At 48.9% G+C, this 19,482-nt stretch overlaps 2 protein-coding genes across 5 annotated transcripts in view; both read right to left on the reverse strand.

Annotated features, from left to right (window-relative positions):
* The window catches only part of CPSF1 (cleavage and polyadenylation specific factor 1), a 45,775-nt gene extending 35,163 nt beyond the window's left edge, over positions 1 to 10,612 (reverse strand). For 2 of the 4 annotated variants that reach the window (XM_081951941.1, XM_081951939.1), the window contains exons 1-6: positions 10,518 to 10,612; positions 7,821 to 7,977; positions 6,644 to 6,671; positions 4,695 to 4,828; positions 3,379 to 3,459; positions 2,108 to 2,259 (exon numbers count right to left, since the gene is read on the reverse strand). In XM_081951941.1, the coding sequence (XP_081808067.1) occupies positions 2,108 to 2,259; positions 3,379 to 3,459; positions 4,695 to 4,828; positions 6,644 to 6,671; positions 7,821 to 7,964 (539 nt within the window). In that variant the 5' untranslated portion in view covers positions 7,965 to 7,977; positions 10,518 to 10,612. The other 2 variants (XM_081951942.1, XM_081951940.1) reach the window with 2 other exon arrangements.
* Positions 10,613 to 15,789: 5,177 nt separating this feature from the next.
* The window catches only part of SLC39A4 (solute carrier family 39 member 4), a 25,745-nt gene continuing 22,052 nt past the window's right edge, over positions 15,790 to 19,482 (reverse strand). The window contains 4 exon segments of the mRNA XM_081951997.1: positions 15,790 to 17,066; positions 18,043 to 18,230; positions 18,978 to 19,130; positions 19,288 to 19,345. Coding sequence (XP_081808123.1) covers positions 16,938 to 17,066; positions 18,043 to 18,230; positions 18,978 to 19,130; positions 19,288 to 19,345 — 528 coding nt within the window. The 3' untranslated portion in view covers positions 15,790 to 16,937.

Genomic DNA, 19,482 nt, shown 5'->3' on the forward strand with positions numbered 1-19,482 from the left:
GATCCCAACCCCCAAAACTGAGTGGAAGAGCTCATTTAAAGAAGGGAGCAAACTGGTGGAAGGGCCAGTCTTAGTAGTTTATTTATTTATTGGATTTATTTATTAAACAAGCTCTTAAATAAACGAATACTCGACAGTTGCTAGTAGATGACAAGATGGCTCTAAACTTTGCCTAGCCAGTTGGAATCTCATTCAAACGAATTCTACTTTCATTTTCTTTTCTTTTTCTTTTCTTCTGCCATTAATTTATCGATGTTGCTGTAGGTCTGTGATGGGGAACCTATGACACATGTGCTACAGGTGGCACACCAGCCATCAGCTCCGGGTTGCACGCGTGTGCCGGCCAGCTGATTTTGCATCCTTCCGGAGGGCCAGGAAAGGCTCTTTTCACCCTCTCCGGGCTTCAGGAAAGCCTCTGGAGCTGCCGAGGTTGCGCCCGAATGTGTAGGTGAGAGGGGAGATTGAGTTGGCACGCGTGTGTGTGTGCGTGCGTGATAGCACCCACACCCACAATGGCCCACCCTAAGAAAAAGGTCCGCCATCGCTGCTATAGGCCATCTTGCAGGACTTACGGCCAGATTGACTGAACTGTACACCACCCAGAGCCCCTTTCGGAGGGTGACTGACAGTTAAGAAGTGGGAGATCAATAAAATAATAAATAATTAAACAATAATGCAATAAATACAACAAAATAAAGTAATAAAATAAAGTAAAAAGTAATAATAATTGAACCCAGAATTGCTGTCATAAATAGTGGCAGCTTTTGAGTGGTTCCATCCCATGGCTGCTCCCAATCTTACGACGTTGCTTGAGCCCGTCATTAAGCAAATCTTTTCTGCAATGGGCATATCCCCCCCCGCCTCCCCAGACATTCTAAGTCACGGTCACATGACCATGGGACACTGCAAACAACTGTAAACATCTGCTGTTTTCCAGACATCCAAAATGCGACCGCAGAACTGCACAGGAGAAGCGGCTGTCACAACTTTGCATCTGGTTTGCAAGTATCATTTCTGTCATAACTTCAAATGTTACTGAACGGACGGTTGCAAGTCAAGGAGTCTCTGCATTTACTCACTCCTGTACTTTGCATAATATCCCAAAAGGGAGCAGCAAAGTTCGCATTTATGTGACGGAATTAAAAATGTAAAGCTTTTCCCTGGCCAGTCGTGCCTGACTCTACGGCGCGAGGGTCGTCTCCCCTGTCCCAGAGACCCAGAGTTGCCCGAGGACGTTTCCGTGGTCAAGTGGCCGGCATGCCTATGTACTGGGGCGCACGGAATACTGTTACCTTCTCACCAAAGTTGTACCTGTTTCTCTACAGTGGCCCCTCGATACTCAACAGCTTTGGTACTCAACGTATTTTGACCCGGAAATCTGGTCCCGGTACTCATTGTTTGTTTAGTACTCAATACACAATCTGGAACGTATCGGTGTCGGCTGCTTTGTGACTCACGACGTTATTCCGTATGGGGAAAATCTGTTTCATACTCATCGTTTTTGATCGTTTTGTGGCCAGGAACCAATTAATGATGAGCACCGAGATACCACCCTACTTTCATTCGAAGGAAGGGGAGCTCACCCTGTCGTGTGGCACTTGGGTCTCAAACACCGGACTGGCAGCTTTCCAGCTGACCAGCTTAGCATCTCTAACCGCTGAGCCATCCCATCCCTGATGGAATTACCCCCTTGCTATTTCTATCACTATCACAATATTATTATTATATTATAACGGTGGTACAGTGGTTAGAGTGCATTACTGCAGGCTCCTTCTGCTGACCCCCAGATGCCTGCAATTTGGCAGCTCAAATCTCAGCAGGCTCCAGGCTGACTCAGCCTTCCATCCTTCCGAGGTGGGCCAAATGAGGAGCCAGATTGTTGGGGCCAAGAGGCTGACTCTGTAAAGAGGGCTGTGAAAGCAGGATATAAGTCTAAGGGCTTTTGCTATCATGATTTCCTCAAGAGGAGTAAACCTTAAGGAGGGGATTTCCTAGGAAAAAGCTTTTATTTGGGGGGGTGGGGATTGGATTTCCTCTGATTTGATGTGGGAGGAGCGCCATCTCTCCCAGGCTACTGGGACGGCCGAGGAGGTCCGGCTCGCCTTACCCTTCGCCCACCACTCCTTCGTGCTCATCCGTCAGGGTGTCTCTGCGGAAGGGCAGGACCACCAGCCGCGTGCCATAGATGAGCATCACGGCGCAGCGCCCGTCGGGATCCACACGCACTTTGGGGATGTGGACGTTCTGCACGAAGCCATCCTGAGAAAGGAAACGAGAAAACATCAGTATCTTTCTTTGTTCACTTATTTATTTAGCCTCATTTAGGCACACAGACAGTCCTCACCTTAAGGCCAAAATTGAGCCCAAGATTTCTATTGCTAAGTGAGACATTTGTTAAGTGAGCTTTGCCCCATTTTACGACTTCTCTTTCTGCAGTTGTTTTGTCAATCATTACAGATTTACAATCAAAGTTGTTAAGTGAGTGACACAATTGTTAAGTGAACCTGGTTTCCCCATGAGAAGAAGGTCGCAAAAGGGGATCCCGTGACACCCCCCACAGGAACACTGAGACCGTCATAAATGTGAGTCAGTTGTCAAGCATCTGAATGTAAACCACGTAGCCCAGCAAAGGGTCATAAGCGTGGGAAATGGTCACAAGTCACTTTTTTCAATGCCACGATAACTTCGAACGATTCTCTAAAACGAACGGTTGTAAGTCAAGGACCACCTTGCTAATGAACCTGTCTTCAATCAGAATGGAGCTGGAAGGGACCTGGGAGGTCTTCTAGTCCAGCCCCCTGTTCAGGCAGGAAGTCCTGTAACCAAATGGGGGTCCAAACTCCTCTTGAAAATCTCCAGTGTTGGAGAACCAGCAACTTTTGAAGGGTCTTTTAGTCCAACCCCCTGCCTAGGCAGGAAACCCTATACCGTTTCAGACAAATGGCTATCCAACATCTTCTTAAAGACTTCCAGTGTTGGGGCATTCACAACTTCTGGAGGCAACTTCTGTTCCACTGATTAATTGTTCTAACTGTCAGGAAGTTTCTCCTCAGTTCTAAGTTGCTTCTCTCCTTGATTAGTTTCCACCCATTGCTTCTTGTTCTACCCTCAGGTGCCTTGGAGAATAGTTTTGACTCCCTCTTCTTTGTGGCAACCTCTGAGATATTGGAATAATGCTATCATGTCTCCCCTGGTCCTTCTTTTCTCTAGACTGGTCTGGAGAAAAGGACATTTCTTTAGTCTTGGGAAAAACCTTTCTCTCGACTGTCTGGTAGAGAGGTTCATTTTCTCCCTCCAAAGTCTCCGGAGGCCTAACGATTCTAAACCGCGCAGCCTCTTCATCTGCTACCAAATGACAGACCTTTGGGCTCCTCATACCTTCAGTTCCGGCTCCTCAAAGTAATGAAGGGAAAGGGTTTTCAGGTCGTGTGTGCCAGGATCGTACTCAACCACCGAGAGCTGGGAGACAGGAAATAGGGAATTAAAGACCGAGGCCACCCACCCTTCCTTCCATTCCCTTCAAGGTAAGACTTTCAAAAGTCACACAATTAATTCCTGCCATGGAAAAAGACCCTCGGGAGCCCACGGGGATGGAGATGTTCTTAAAAAGACTCTATGCGCCCCAGAGTGTTTGGATTAGTCAGGATGGGCAGCAGAGAAAATAGATAGATAGATGGATAGATAGATGGATGGATGGATATAGATAGATAGATAGATAGATAGATAGATAGATAGATAGATAGATAGATAGATAGAAAGATGATGGAGATGATGGATGGATGATGGATGGATGGATGGATGGATGGATGGATGGAGAGATAGACAGACAGATGATAGAGATAATAGATAGATAGATATAGATTGATAGATAGATCGATATAGATAGATGACAGAGAAATGATGGATAGATAGGTAGATAGATAGATAGATAGATAGAGATGATAATGATAGATAGATGATGGATAGATAGGTAGATAATAGAGATGATAGATGGAGATGATAGATATAGAGATGAGAGAGATGATAAAGATGAGAGGGAGAGAGAGAGAGATAATAGAGAGATGATGGATATAGATAGATAGATAGATAGATAGATAGATAGATAGATAGATAGATATAATAGAACGATAGATAATGACAGAGAAATGATGGATGGATGGATGGATGGATACAATACAATACAATACAAAAATCCTTGCTCAGAATGAGGTACAAGGATGCCAAGGATGGATGGATGGATGGATGGATGGATAGATGGATGGATGGAGATGATAATGATAGATGACAGATAGATATGATAGATATGATAGAGAGATGATGGATAGATAGGTAGATGATAGAGATGAGAGATAGAGTAGAGATAAGAGATAGAGATGAGAGAGAAAGAGAGAGAGATGATGGATAGATAGGTAGATAATAAAAAGTCTCTGTGATTCAGCTTGGCTCAGCCTTCCGTCCTTCCGAGGTGGGTAAAATGAGGACCCAGATTGTTGGGGGAAAGAGGCCGACTCTGTAAACCGCTTAGAGAGGGAAGCGGGATATAAGTCTAAGGGCTACTGCTATTCATTTCTGAGCAAGACCTCTTGCCCCCTGGGACTGCCCCCTCCCCCTCCCAGAAGCAGAAGCCCCCTGACAGCCTGTTTTTTTCTCTCTCTCTCTTCCCCCCCCCCCCCATACACACACATGCAACTGACCTTGGCATCCTTGAAGCTGAGCAGGAGAGCGTCCCTTTTGGCCCCCGCGAGCTGCACGCTGGCCATGGACATGACGTTCCCGAAGAAGGAGAAGGCGGCCACCAGCTCCAGCTTCTCCCGGTGGCCTCTGCCTTCTGTGCAAGGAAAGGAATCAGAGACCAACACAGGCGACCGGAGGTTTCGTATTGAAGGCCGCCCAGGGTTACCCTGGTAGGATGGGCGGCCACTAAATCTCAAAGTCAGAATCAGAATAGAGCTGGAAAGGGACCTTGGAGGTCTTCTAGTCCAACCCCCTGTGCAAGCAGGAGAACACTTATACCAAAAACCTCCAGTGACAGAGCTCCCTGGTGGCAAGTTGTCCCACTGGTTAATTGTTCGCACTGCCAGGAAGTTTCTCCTCAGTTCCAGGTTGCTTCTCTCCTTGATTAGTTTCCACCCATTGCTTCTCGTCCTGCCCTCAGGTGCCTTGGAGAATAGTTTGAACCCCCTCCTCTTTGGGGGATCCACTTATTGGCAGCCCCTCAAATACTGGAATGCTGCTATCATGCCCCCCCCCCCCGTCCTTCTATTCTCTGGAAGAGTATTGACTTATAACGGTTCACTTAGCGACCGCTCAAATTTACAGACGCAATGAAAAAAGGGGCTCACGAGCATTTTTCACACTTAAGAACGCTGTACTCAGATGCTTGACAACGGATTCATACTTATGACCGCTGCAGTGTCCCGGGGTCACGTGATCCCATTTTGCCACTGGGTGACAAGCAAACTCCATGGGGAAGCCGGGATTCACTTAACAACCCTCTGACCAATTCAACAACAGCAATGATTCCCTTAACAAACGCAGCAAGGAAAGTCGTAAAATGGAGCAAAACTCGGTCAACAAATTTCTCACTTGACAACTAAAACCTTGGGTTCCATTGTGGTCGTAAGTTGAGAACTACCCCATGCCCCCTGCCTGCCACGGAGTCCCCATTCAGCACCTGAATACAAATCGCACTCAAGGTGAAACATGCCGCTGTAATACAGGCAGTCCTCGACTTACAACAGCTAGTTTAGTGGCCAAAGTGACAACGTCCTTGAAAAAGAGCGACTTATGGCCGTTTTTTTCACACTTACGACCGTTGCGGCATCCCTGGGGATGCTTGGCAACTGACTCCTATTTATGACAGTTGCAGGGATCAAGTGATCCCCTTTTGCGACCATCCAACAAGCAGAGTCGGGTGAGGAAGATGGATCCACTTAACAGCCGTGTGACTAACTGCAGGGATTCACTTAACTGGGGCAAGAAAGGGGGTAACATGAGCATACTTGACAATTGCCTCGCTTAACAACGGAAATATTGGGCTTCATTGTGGCCGTAAGTCAAGGACTATGCCTGCACTGCTTTGACCTCTGGTGCTCTTCCCTAACTTCCCTCGACTCTACTTAACTGACAACCGAGCCCAGATTGGGGGGTGTTAAGGGCACAGAGCTAAAGGCAAGAAAGGACCCCAGGAGAGGAGGGGTGATGAGGACCCCCTCTTCCCCTCTAGGCAGCTGTCCTGACTTGTCTGCTCTGATGGACTCTGGCTCCCCGTGGCTTTAGTCCCCTTCCCCTTAACGGGTGATGTACACAGCTGCACCCGAGACCCCCTGAGGTGGGATGGAGTTTGCTTTGAAGGGTTCAGGGGCCAGAAATTACTGGCTGCTCCCAGAGTGGACTGGCCCCCTCCCCACAGTTCCTCAGTGGCTTCCGCAGGGAGAAGAGCCTCAGAAGCAGCCAAGTGCCCCCAGACCCACAATAACCCCCTCCCCAAAAGGACGTTCCCAAAGGGCCGGGGGCTTTGGAAAGAGCATCCGTCAAGCTATGTGGACACCAACTGAGGATAACCAGGCTGAGCTTGGGCAGCCAATGTCAAAGCTGCTTCTTCCCCCCAACCCCATTTCCCAGGTTCCCTCTCCCCACTCACCTGTGTTCCTGTCACTTTTGGTGGTGCTCTGGAAGAGAAGAGATGCATCGTCAGTGCTGCAGACTCACAACCGCAGCCACACCAGCCTCCTGCCTTCCCTCCCCACCACAGCCCAGTGCAGTCCCCTCCCCATTGGGACATTAACCGGTTGGGGAGAAAGCTGGAAAGCTCACTGTGTGGGCAGTCCTCGGGTAACAACCATCTGTTTAGTAATTATTCCAACTTACGATGGTGCTGAAAAGAGAGATTTACAACTGGACCTTGAATTTGTGGCTGTTGTGGTCTTCCCTACAGTCACAAGACTGTGACCCAGGCACTTGGCAACTGGCACACATTTAGGACAGTGTCCTGTGGTCCACCTGGCCGCCCTCTGCAATCTTTACCAAGCAAGGTCACTGGGGAAGCCAGCTGGAAGCCGCAAGTCATCTCAACATTGTGTTTAAAGATCCCCACCGAATTGTTTAACGACTGCAATCAGAACTGATCTCACTCAAGTGATGCCACACTTAGCAACTACCCTGCTTAGCAACAAGAGTTGCCGGTCCCCACTGCGGTCACTACAGGTAGTCCTCGACTTACGACCACCATTGAGCCCAACATTTCTGTGGCTAGGCAAGACAGTGGTTAAGTGAGTTTGGCCCCATTTTATGTCCTTTTTTTGCCACTCTTGTTAAGTGAATTCACTGCAGGCATTAAGTTAGTCACACATTTGTGAAGTGAATCTGGCTTCCTCATTGACCCTGCTTGTTAGGAGGTCGTAAAAGAGGATCACGTGACCCCCCGGGGCCCTGCGACCGTCATAAATATGAGCCAGTTGCCAACATCCAGATTTTGAAGAGGTGACTGTGAAAAACGGTTATAAGTCACATTTTTCAGTACTGTTGTAATTTTGAAAAGTCACTAAATGAACTGTCGTAGGTTGGGAGCTACCTGTGAGGACTCCCTCCAGAGACCAAGGTTCCATAAGGCACAGCAGCATCCACCCCAGTCGTATCCCAACACTCAACAACAACACCCAGCGTGGCCACTTCAGTTCCAGGTTCCCCGTGTGTCTCACCTCTACACAACACCGTTTTCCCTAAAAGACATTCACACGATGGGGATACACAGAGGCAAAGAACCTTCCTTGATTCCTCAACCAACCAGTGAACGCCTATAAGCATGGGATTTGTAGTACCTCAGAGTCATGGTTGAGCCTGTAAACATACAGCTGCGAGGTTCCTGCCACCACCAAGTTGCGCTCGGAGTTGGAGAAGAAGTTGCAGTACATGGAAAATTCCAGGCCGGTGGGAGGGTGGGCTTGCTTGTATACGGCGTACATCTTGGCCCCCTCCCTAAGACAAAACCAAAAACAACTCAGGGAGAGGGAGCGACAGAGGAACGGGGTCTCCATGCATCTGGAAGGTCTCAGTTGGGGGAATCTTGGTGACCGAGACAATTGTTCTGATCACTACCAAGTGGGACTATTGCAATTTCCTCTTCATGGGGCTGCCTTTAAGGCCCCTTGGATACTGAAAGTGCAAAATGTCTATGGCAGGGGTGTCCAAAGTTGGCAACTTTAAGACTTGTGGACTTCAACTCCCAGAATTCCCCAGCCAGCTGGCTGGGGAATTCTGGGAGTTGAAGTCCACAAGTCTTAAAGTTGCCAACTTTGGACACCCCTGGTCTATGGAGATTCTCCATTATCCAAGGTCCTGGTTGTCCCAAAGGTGCTTTTTTCAAGAGGCAACTGGACTTTCTGCTTTTTCTTTGACGATGTTTCGCTTCTCATCCAAGAAGCTTCTTCAGTTCTGACTGGGTGGTGGGGAAGGGAAGGATTGATACTCCTTGCAAACAGCTGGTCATTTGCATCCTTTAGGAGGGTCGTTGAGGCGACTTGGAGGTTTGTCTGTTTCATCAGAGATGAGAAGTGAAACGTCTTCAACGAAAAACCAGAAAGTCCAGTTGCCTCTTGAAAAGCACCTTTCGTAAATTAGAGAACTAGAGGATGAGCAATTCTATAAAGTATGGGATTTGTTTTATCAATGGCTGGATAAAAAAACCTGGAAATGAATTTTTTTCCCCTTGATCTTATCTTATATGTAATAATAATAGAAAGCTATACTTAATGTTTTGAAAAAATCTTTTTTTCTTTTCTCTTTTTATATATGTTAAGTTTTTACTATGAAACAGACTACTTACTTATACGATATAAGAATAATAATGTACTTAATGTATAAGAGTGAGATGATTTAAATTGTTAGGTATGATTGTAGCTGGTGACTATTTTATAATATAAAATGAAATAACGATGATGTAATGAATAATGGATATAAATATAGATTGAAATACTTAATGACCACATGGATTGACAATTAATAATGGAAAATTATATTTGGAGTTGTGGATGATTGAAAACTCTATGGTTAACGGAAAGTAGAAATGTGTAATATGAATTAATGAGAATTTTTTGACTTAATCTTTATTCTTATTTCTTAGAGATTGGTGATATAATTTTATGAAGACTTATTGTTACCTAGTAGATAATTATGGATGTAAGGAAACAAGGGTTGTCACAAATGAAAGAATATTAATGGTAACTTGAACACACAATGCTCAATGAAATATTTAACTATGTTTAATGGATAATCAGTGACTTTATTCTTAATTGTAAAAACCATTGCACAAAAACTTGTAACCAAACGACATGCTTGATGAAATTGTGTTTTTTTTCTCCTTGCTCTTGTTCTGTATGTGTTGTTTTGTCTTTTTTAAAGAAAAATAAAATTTATAGAAAAAGAAAAGCACCTTTGGGAAATTAGACTGAATGTAGGAAAACTTTTTAATCCTGGAATTGATTCGATGGCTTCTAACATCCCTAAACTGAGAAGAGAAAAGTTACAGAAGGATGGCAGGATCCTATCTCCCGATCAGAAAAAGTCCCTTGGTGTCAACTGGCATTTGGTTATCTAACTTTAAACCACCTTTGTGGTTGACTGATTGTGAGAAGGGGAGCTTCACTTCTATCTATAGTCCAACACCAACTTCCCTCTTTCATTTTTTCTTTGTGAGGTTAACTATTAAAGGGAGATTTAAAGGAAGGATCGGGGTTCCCTCTTTGAATATTTGTACATCCCTTTCGTCTGAATATTCTGATACATTGTAATAAAATGATCCTTCCTGTATAGGGTCTCCTGCTTGAGCAGGGGGTTGGACTAGAAGACCTCCAGGGTCCCCTTCAGCTCTATTCTGATGGAAATGGCACAGGGTCTCCTGCTTGAGCAAGGGGTTGGACTAGAAGACCTCCAGGGTCCCCTTCAGCTCTATTCTGATTGAAATGGCATAGGGTCTCCTGCTTGAGCAAGGGGTTGGACTAGAAGACCTCCAGGGTCCCCTTCAGCTCTATTCTGATTGAAATGGCATAGGGTCTCCTGCTTGAGCAGGGGTTTGGACTAGAAGACCTCCAGGGTCCCATTCAGCTCTATTCTGATGGAAATGGCATGGGGTCTCCTAATTGAGCAGGGGGTTGGACTAGAAGGTCCCTTCCAGCTGTATCCCTATTCTATTCTCTCTCGGTTTGCATGCCGAGGCACCAGCCTAAAAAGAGCCATTTGTTCTTCACACGTGCTAATCGCGGGTATTTAAACCCGGGTTCATCAAGGAATTCATACCCGGGTCTGCCCAAGGAGCTGGCTGGCTTCCTTCAAGAACCTTCTTTGCAGAACCCCCGCGAGGGCGCCCCAGAGCATGTACAGAGTGCCTTTTCTTGCCACCGAGCTCCAAGTCCCGGAGAAAGAGCCCTCCGAGGGGGGAATGTGACCGAAATGAGGGGGTTCTGCCAGCCCGGGCACGACGGAGCCCCCAGACCCTCGAAACCCCCACGCGCGGCGCTTACCTCCCAACCCCTCACCGGCGGGAGCAGCGGGAAAAGCACTCCGGGCGGAAACCGCGCCCGCCGGAACCCTCGGCGCGCCTGGGGAGCAAGGAAGAAGAGGCATCGAGACGGAAGGCTAGAGCGGAGGAAGGGGAAGAGGCGTGGCCAAAAACCGGAGGGGAAGAACAGGCGGCAGGGATCAGAGAAGGGCGGAGTTGATGCACCCGCGGGTGCTTCGGTTCCTTCCGTCTGATTGGGCAGTGGGAAAGGGGAACTGTCCAATGGGGATGGCCGGTTGCCGCCATTGGGTAGGACTGCAACTCCCAGAAGGCCGTGCTGCGCATGTGCAGTGACGCAGAAGTATAATAGGTTTTAGAATAGAGGCGTCCAAACCTGGCCGCTTCAAGACTGTGGTGGACTTCAACTCCCAGAATTCCTCAGCCAGCAACTTCCTTATATTTATAGTGCATGCTGGCTGGGGGATTCTGGGAGTTGAAGTCCACCCATCTTCAAGGGGTCAAGTTTTGGACTCTGGTGTGAAGGCAGGAAGGCGCCAGGTTGGGAAGCGGGTTCGAGTCTCCTGCCTGAAAAGCAGCATTGGGGCTGCGGCGACTCTGCCCATGGAGTTAGTTCCACCCTGAGAAGGACACCCGTCTCCAGAAATGGCTTTCCTTTCATTTCCAAGCTTATTTCTATGAAATATTTGTCACCTCCTAAAGTACTTCTGAGCATGTGCAGAGTGTTTTTGCTTTGGCCCTTGCGAAATTGAGGGCCAGGCAGTTATAGGATGCAGGATGAGACCCTGGGATGTCCGTCCTGGTGTCCTCTTTCCCCCACAAGGCTATCTAGGGCAGGGGTCTGCAACCTTGGCAACTTTATGACTTGTGGACTTCAACTCCCAGAATTCCTTGTGGACTTCAGGAATTCTGGGAGTTGAAGTCCACAAGTCGTAAAGTTGCCAAGGTTGCAGACCCCTGCCCTAGGGCATGGGAGGGAACCCTAGCCCTCAAAGCCACCCTCAAAGGAAGCAGCCACAATTGGGCAAGAGGGAGAAGGTACAGAAATGGCAACCCCACAGGTTTACACAAGGGACGCTGAAATGCTGCTCTTGGGGGTCCCTGGTGCTCTCTGACCTTGCTTGTTTTCTTGCAGGTGTTTTATTACCCAACTAGGTAACATCATCAGTACTAGAATGGAGGAGGAGGAGGAGGTGGTTGGTTGTTTTCTTGCAGACATTTGATTACCCAAACTAGGTAACATTATCAGTGCTAGGTAGCTGGTTAGGTCATGAAATATTTGCAAGAAAACAAACCGAGGAGGCCTCATGACACTGCAACAAAGCCTGTATCTGCCTAACTAGGCAACATAAACAGTGTTAGAGGGGTGTGGGGTTTGTGGAGAGAAGGAAGACAAGAACTGTGGGGTCCTTGGTGGTCTCTGAGCTGGGTGGTTTTCTTACAGGTGTTTCATGGCCCAGCCAGGTAATGTTATCAGTGCTAGAAGGGAGGGGGGTTTGCAGGGAGGAGGAGGAGGAGGACTGTGAGGCCCTTGGTGGTCTCTGAGCTGGGTGGTTTTCTTGCAGATATTTCATGACCCAACTAGGGAACATGATCAGTACTAGAAGGAGGTTGGTTTGTGCAGAGGAGGAGCAAAAAATCTTGGTGGTTTTCTTGCAGATGTGCCATTACCTAATTAGGTAACATCATCAGTTCTAGAAGAGAGTGTGGTGTTTGTGGAAAGGAGGAAGAGGAGAACAACAACTGTGGGATCCATTTTGCTTTCTGAGTTTAGTGGTTTTCCTGCACACGTTTCGTGACCCAGCTAGGTAACATCATCAGTTGGTTAGGTTGTGAAATGTCTGCAAGAAAAGAAGCTCGGAGACCCCCAGGACCCCTTAGGACAGTTCAACAAAGCGTGTGTCTGCACCCCCACCCATTTGGAAGAGGGGCTTCTCAATGTTAGACTCCATCCTTTGAAAATAGCCCACCCCCTCTCAGAGGCTTTGTCTGTCTCGACAGTTTTTCCAGGTTCCTGCCCTGTTCAAACAAAACACACAAACTTTTTGGTGTGAATTGCTTAGAATCCATGGGTTTTATTTAACAACGATGAGACATGATGCGTTAAAAGCAGGGGTGGGTTCCTGCCAGTTCTAAGCTCTCCTATAGAAGAGGTTCCACAAATCTACCGTGCCGTTTAGAACCGGTTCCAGCTCCCCCCCTCTGCTCACTGATTGGCTGGCTCACCAATCGCCCCGCCCACCTCTAAGAGTCCTATCTAAACCTTAAAGTCTTAAAGCTGTCAAGTTTGAACACCTGATGAAAGAAATGTCCTTCTGGGTTCGGCTCCAAGTGGGGAAAAAGACACTGGAGACATGGAGGCTGCTTGGAAAGATGGTGGACAGGACAGGATCACATGGCTTGAGCTCCTGAACAGACAAGGGGGACCAGAGGCTTCCAGATGTTGGGTGAAGAAGAGAAGAGCAGAGAAGAAGGCCTTGCGGGGCTTTTTAAAATCTGTTCGGCCCCACCTCTCTGTTTCCTGTTCCTGTGTAAGAAATGTATTCTGACTGGTTGCCAGACTCCCAGTGGGCCCGTGCAAGGGCAACCCTCTAGGCTGAGTTTTGAATCCAGGTTTGGTTGAGTTCTCAGATGCCATGTGGGGAGTTGGGTAGAGGGCCAATATTATCCTGCCTTAATCCCATCACTCTGGAGCTGAAGGGGAGAACTCTTTATTATGTAAAGCAGTGTTTCTCAAACTTGGCGACTTTAAGTCCTGTGGACTTCAACTCCCAGAATCCCCCAGCCAGCATAGCTGGCTGGGGAATTCTGGGAGTTGAAGTCCACAGGACTTAAAGTCGCCAAGTTTGAGAAACACTGATGTAAAGGGACTGGCTTGGTCTTCTTGAATGCCCCAACGCTGGAAGTCTTTAAGAAGATGTTGGATAGCCATCTGTCTGAAACGGTATAGGGTTTCCTGCCTAGGCAGGACTAGTTGGACTAGAAGACCTCTAAGGTCCCTTCCAACTCTACTATTGTATTATTGTATTATTGTATTATTCTTAATGGCCCATTGACAACGTGGGGATGGGCAGGAAGCTACAGGGAGCTATTCTCTCTTTATAAAACATGTTTCTTCCTTTTCACATCCATGGAAATATAATATTCTGCCTTTTCAATATTTCCCAGGACATTTCACTCCTCTGGGAGAGGGCTGGGTGATAACTTCCTACACACCCCTGGGTTGTTTTTTTTAAAGGGTTAGGGGTGCAAGGGTCTTGTAACTTGACAGCTTTAAGACTTGCATACTTCAATGCCAGAGTTCCTGAGCCAACATAATTGGCTGCTAAGCAAGAGTGTTGTTAAGTGAGTTTCACCACATTTTATAAGTTGGCCACGCCCACCCGGTCACATGGCTGACAAGCCACTCCCACTCAGTCACATGGCTGGCAAGCCACTCCCACAAATCAGGCCACACCTACAGAAGAGGTTATAAACAAATTTGAAACCCACTACTGGTTAAAAGATACACAAGATACTCCAGATCTTGCAGTCCTATTTTTTTCCCAGTACCACTGAAGTGGTGCTAAGAGTGCTACAATACTTGTCGTGTGGGTTTTCCTACCACTGAATAGCCACAACCTCCCAATTCCCCCCACACACACTCCAAATTGCACAGTATACTCCTTGACGCACGACCACAATTGAGCATTTATGTTGTTTGGCAAAGCAGTTGGTGAGGTTTGCTCCATTTTATGACCTTCCTTGCCATAGGTGCTAAGGGAATCAGAATTTCATTTATTGGATTTGGATTTGTCAACCAAATAAATAACAGAGTGACGGAGTTGGAAGGGACCTTGGAGGTCTTCTAGTCCAACCCCCTGCTTAGGCAGGAAACCTTACACCACTTCAGACAAATGGCTGTCCAGCCTCTTCTAAAAAATCTCCAGTGTTCAACCACCCACAACTTCTGGTGGCAAGTTGTTCCACTGGCTAATTGTCCTCCCTGATAGGAGGTTTCCCCTTAGTCTCGGTTGCTGACTGCAATTGTGAGGAACATGGTTGTTATGTGAACCTGGCTTCCCCATGGATTTCGCTGGTCAGAAGGTCGCTAATGGGGATCGCATGAGGCCTGGGATATCTGCAACCGTCATAAATGTGAATGGGCTGACAGTCGTCTGGATTTTGGCCACTAGTCCATGGGGATACTGCAAGAGTTGTAAGCAGGAAAAGCGGTCATAAGCTATTCTTTTCCGGGCCGCTCTGACTTCAAACAGTCACTAAACAAAGGATTGTAAGTCGAGAGCTCTGGGGGGGGGGGGTTGATCTAGATGACCTCCAAGGTCCCTTCCAACTCTGTTAATCAGTATCTAACCTCTGGACTGGGTTTGTAATCCAGGCTCCCTCTTTAATCGCTGACCCTGGAGATGTTGGTGAGGAAACATCATGAGACAGCCAAAGCTGCCCATCTGTGCCAACTGTAGCTTGCTCCATCGATGCCAACTAGCTTGGACACAACTGGCAGCTTTCACACCATCCCTAAGGGGCACTAAAGCGGAGGTAGCTGTTGTAGAGTGCAATCTGCCCTTACTCCTGCTGGCTGAGTCTTCTCGCGCTTGGAGGTGGAAGGCTGGTTTTCTGTACCTGGAGCTCCTGCTACCTCTGAGCTCTGCGTACGTGTGTGTGTGTGTTGTGTATAATTTACACAATTTGCACTACTGCACAAAAGTGCCTCAGTCGTACATTGGTCTTCAGCAGCCAAATCTCCAGAGGGAATTTTTAAAAATAAGCATCTTCAATTGGTGTTGCGTAAAAGATGAACAAATCCACACAGAATCATAAGGTTGGAAGGGACCTTGGAGGTCTTCTAGTCCAACCCGCTGCCCAAGGCAGGAGTTCTTATACCATCCCAGAAAATGGTTGTCCAGCCTCTTCTTAAAAACCTCCAGTGTTGGAGCATCCACATCTTCCGAAGGCAACTTGTTCCGCTGTTTAATGAATACAATAACAGAATGACAGAGTTGGAAGGGACCTTGGAGGTCTTCTAGTCCAACCCTCTGCTCAAGCAGGAAACCCCATTCCATTTCAGACAAAGCACAATCTCTTCTTGAAAACCTCCAGTGTTGGAGCATCTACAATTTATGGTGGCAAGCGGTTCCACTGATTCATTGTTTTACTGATAGGATATTTCTCCTTAGTTCTAGGCTGCTTCTCTCCTTCTTTAGTTTCCATCCGTTGCTCCCGGTGTTTTAGGGAACTTATTGACTCTTTCCACATACTGGAGCACTGCTCTCATGTCACCCCTAGTCCGTCTCTTTATTTAGTTTAAACACACTTATTTCTCTAGGTATATTATGTTACACCTAGTACATATAAGCAGTTTTTTAAATAGGAAAATCATTCACTTCCCTTGCATAATTATCTTCGCAACGCCAAAAAGTTCCATTGCAAATACGATGAATTCAAATTATCTGGCCTATTGTTTTTTCCACATCTGGGTGAATTGAAAAGAAGGGGCTTGCTGTCAGTTGCCCCCCGAACCTTTGGCGAAAAGCTGCACCAGAAGAGAGTCCGAATTGGAAGGAGTGCAGTTTGACCCGAATTCCGGTGTCTTTTAAGTCTCATGGAAGGGATGTTTACGTGTCTGTCTGAAAAAAACTGACTCTGCACCTTCAGAGAAAATGATGTGAGGAGGAGGAGGGGGAGGAGGGGGGGAGGAGGAGGAGGAGGAGGAGGAGGAGGAGGAGGAGGAGGAGGAGGAGGAGGAGGAGGAGAAAGAGAACTGTGGGGTCCCTGCTGCACTCTGAGCTTGGTAGTTTTCTTGCAGACGTTTCATGACCCAACTAGGGAACATCATCAGTGCTGGAAGGGAGTGGGGTTTGAGGAGAGGAGGAGGGAGAGGAAGAGGAAGAGGAGGAGGATAGGTGTATGTATGTGTCTGAACAAGAATAAGGGTTTAATAAATACAATAAATAGAAGGTGAAGGCAGGATAAACATCCGTCCAAGGCTGGTGCCAAAATTGAAACTGGCAAGGGGGAAACTGGGCATGCCCCAGGAGAATGAGACCCAGCGCCCACTGATTCAGACAGCCAGGTGGAGGACATTTGAACCCTGGGCCAAGCTTCCATTTCAGTCTGCTGCTGCAGGAGTAAACTGGTGTTCAGATGGCCGTGTGGCTTCCTTCTTTCCGGCCATCTGGACTCTGCCAGGCCAAGCCTGAGAGCCGACGGAGGGATTTTTGGCAACGGGTAGGAAAGGTGAGATGGGCAGCCTGGCAGGTGTCCCTGGATGCCTCCCCCGACAGCTTAGCTCTGCATCTGGACCTGCCCCCCCCAAAAAACCCCACTGCACCCCCTTTCGTGTCCGTGATTTGGCTGTGCCTGCCGGGGGTGGCAGAGGAGAGTGGCGAGGGGGGCCCGGCGCTGATCCGCAGGAGCCTGGCTGTTAAATGGTGATATTGTCCTCGAAGAGGGAGAGCAGCAGGAGGATGGCCCAGCCGGCCAGCAGGCCCAGGTTCTGCAGGGCGAAAAGCAGCCAGGGCCGTTTGTCCTTCACGTTCATCAGAGCCGGAAGCTGCAGGGAGAGCAGAGCAAGAAGCAATCGTGGTCAGATGTGGTTGGAGGTAGTCCTCGACATACAACCGTCCCTTTAGTGGCGGTTTGAAGTTACAACGGCATTGAAAAATATGGACCTTGGGCCAATCACCCGGAGACGGGGAGTTCTAGTTCCATCTTAGCCATCAAAGGCAACATTGGGCCAATCACCCGGAGACGGGGAGTTCTAGTCCCATGTGAGACATGAGAGGCGACTTGGTGGCTTTGAGCCAATCACCAGGAGACAGGGAGTTCTAGTCCTGCTTCTCCCACGAAAGCCAGCTGGGTGACTTTGGGCCAATCACCAGGAGACAGGGAGTTCTAGTCCTGCTTCTCCCATGAAAGCCAGCCTGATGTCTTTGGGCCAATCACCAGGAGACAGGGAGTTCTAGTCCTGCTTCTCCCACGAAAGCCAGCTGGGTGACTTTGGGCCAATCACCAGGAGACAGGGAGTTCTAGTCCTGCTTCTCCCATGAAAGCCAGCCTGATGTCTTTGGGCCAATCACCAGGAGACAGGGAGTTCTAGTCCTGCTTTTCCCACGAAAGCCAGCTGGGTGAGCTTGGGGCCAATCCCTTTCAGCCTGACCTACCTCAAAGGGTTGTTGTGGGGGGGGGGAAAGGAGGAGAAGGCACCTTCGCCGCTTGGAGTTATTTATAAAGAATAATAAAGGGGGGGGGTATAAAGAAACATTTCCCCCCCTCCTGCTCTTCCACTGTAGACTGGGAGACTTTTGTCTCTTTCGGACCATCCTCCCGTTACTTTGGTATCTCACCACTATCCCTCCCCCCTCCCCCCCCCCAGGATTTGGGTTCTGGTCCTCCTGGTTGTAAGACACCTTTCCCACCCTTTTGGATTCCAACCTCCATAACCCCCAGCCTTGGCCGTTAGGGGGTTTGCAGCCCAGCTCCCCCGCAGAGCCAGAGGTTGGGGAAGGCGGCTGGGAGGGGCCACTTACCATATCGCACAGGGCCACGTAGAGGAAGAGGCCCGTGGCCACCGTGAAGATCCATGCCTCGAATTCCTCCCCGGTGCTGACCGACAGGGCGATGTAGAGGCCGAGGAAGGCCGTGAGGGCGCTCACGAAGTTGAGCAGCAGGGCCCGCTTGACGCTCAGGCCGGCGTGGAGCAGAGCTGCGAAGTCTCCTGGGGGTGGGGGGCAGAAGTGGGGGGGGGCAGTGAGAAAGGGGGGCAAGGCTTGCCTAGGGCTGCCCAACCCCTTTGGCCAATGCTGTTGGTTGCACCCTGTCCTCGGGATTCCCACTTCCACACTGATAATGTTACTTAGTTGGGTCGTGAAATGTCTGCAACGGAACAGCCAGGCTCAGAGGGAAAGGGGGGGGGAGAGACTTGGTCAAGAAGAGAAGGGAGCGAGGGAGGGAAGAAATTGGGGGTGAAGAAGGGAAGGGAAGGAAGTAGGGAGAAAGGAGGGGGGGAAGCACAGCAGGAAGGAAGGGAGGAAAGGAAACATTGTGGATGAAGAAGGAAAAGGGAGGGAAGGGGAGGGAAAGAGGGAGAAGGGAAGGAGGGAGGAAGGAAGGAAAGAAATGTCTGTGAGGAAAGGGAGGAGAGGGAAGGAAATTATGGAGAACGTGGGGGGAGGCAGGGAGGGGCAGGAGGAGTAAGAAAGAAAAAGAAGGGAGGAAATTGGGTGAAGAAGGGAAAGAGGGAGAGGAGAGAGGGAAGGGAAAGAGGGAGAAAGTGGAGGGAGGCAGGGAGGGACAGAAGGAGGAAGGGAGGAAATTGTGGCTGAAGAACGGAAGGAAGGAAGGAAGGAAATAAAGTGTGGGTGGGGAAGGAAGATTCTGATGAGGTTACAGGTGCCCTCCAGTCCCAGGGGAGTACCATTACCCCCCACCCCCTGCCAACCTCTGACCCCCCCCTGAAGCCCACCTAGCTCGTGGGGCAGTTCGTGGCAGAGGACGGCCAGGGAAGTGGCCAGGCCGGTCTTCCAGGAGGAGGAGAAGGCGGCGCCCATGGCCAGGCCGTCAGCGAAGTTGTGGATGGCGTCCCCAATGGTGATCATGTAGGGCAGCATGCGGAGTTCTGTGGGGCGAGAAGGGAAGCGGGGGTTGCGATGGGGCTGGGCTACGAAGGCGGGAGGGGGGGGTCCCCGGGAGGGGCTTTTATTCCGGGGGTGCCCAGCATCTCGGGAGGGTTTGGGGAGGAGGCTGGCCTTGGCCGCCCCTGAGCTTCTCCTCACCCCGGCTGAGCTCCGTCTTTGGCACCTGCCGGCCAAAATCCGTGTCTTCCACCGACACCTGAAGGAAAAAGGGCAGGAATCCCCTTCAGAAAAGGTGAGGCTGGACCAAATCCTGCCCCAGCCCCTGGCGCCCCCCCCCTCTCCATGCCCCCCACTCCTTCTAGCACTGATGATGTTATCTAGTTGGGTAATGAA

The sequence above is a fragment of the Natrix helvetica genome, assembly GCF_964273705.1.
Source record: "Natrix helvetica genome assembly, chromosome: 4".
Taxonomy (NCBI): Eukaryota; Metazoa; Chordata; class Lepidosauria; order Squamata; family Natricidae; genus Natrix; species Natrix helvetica.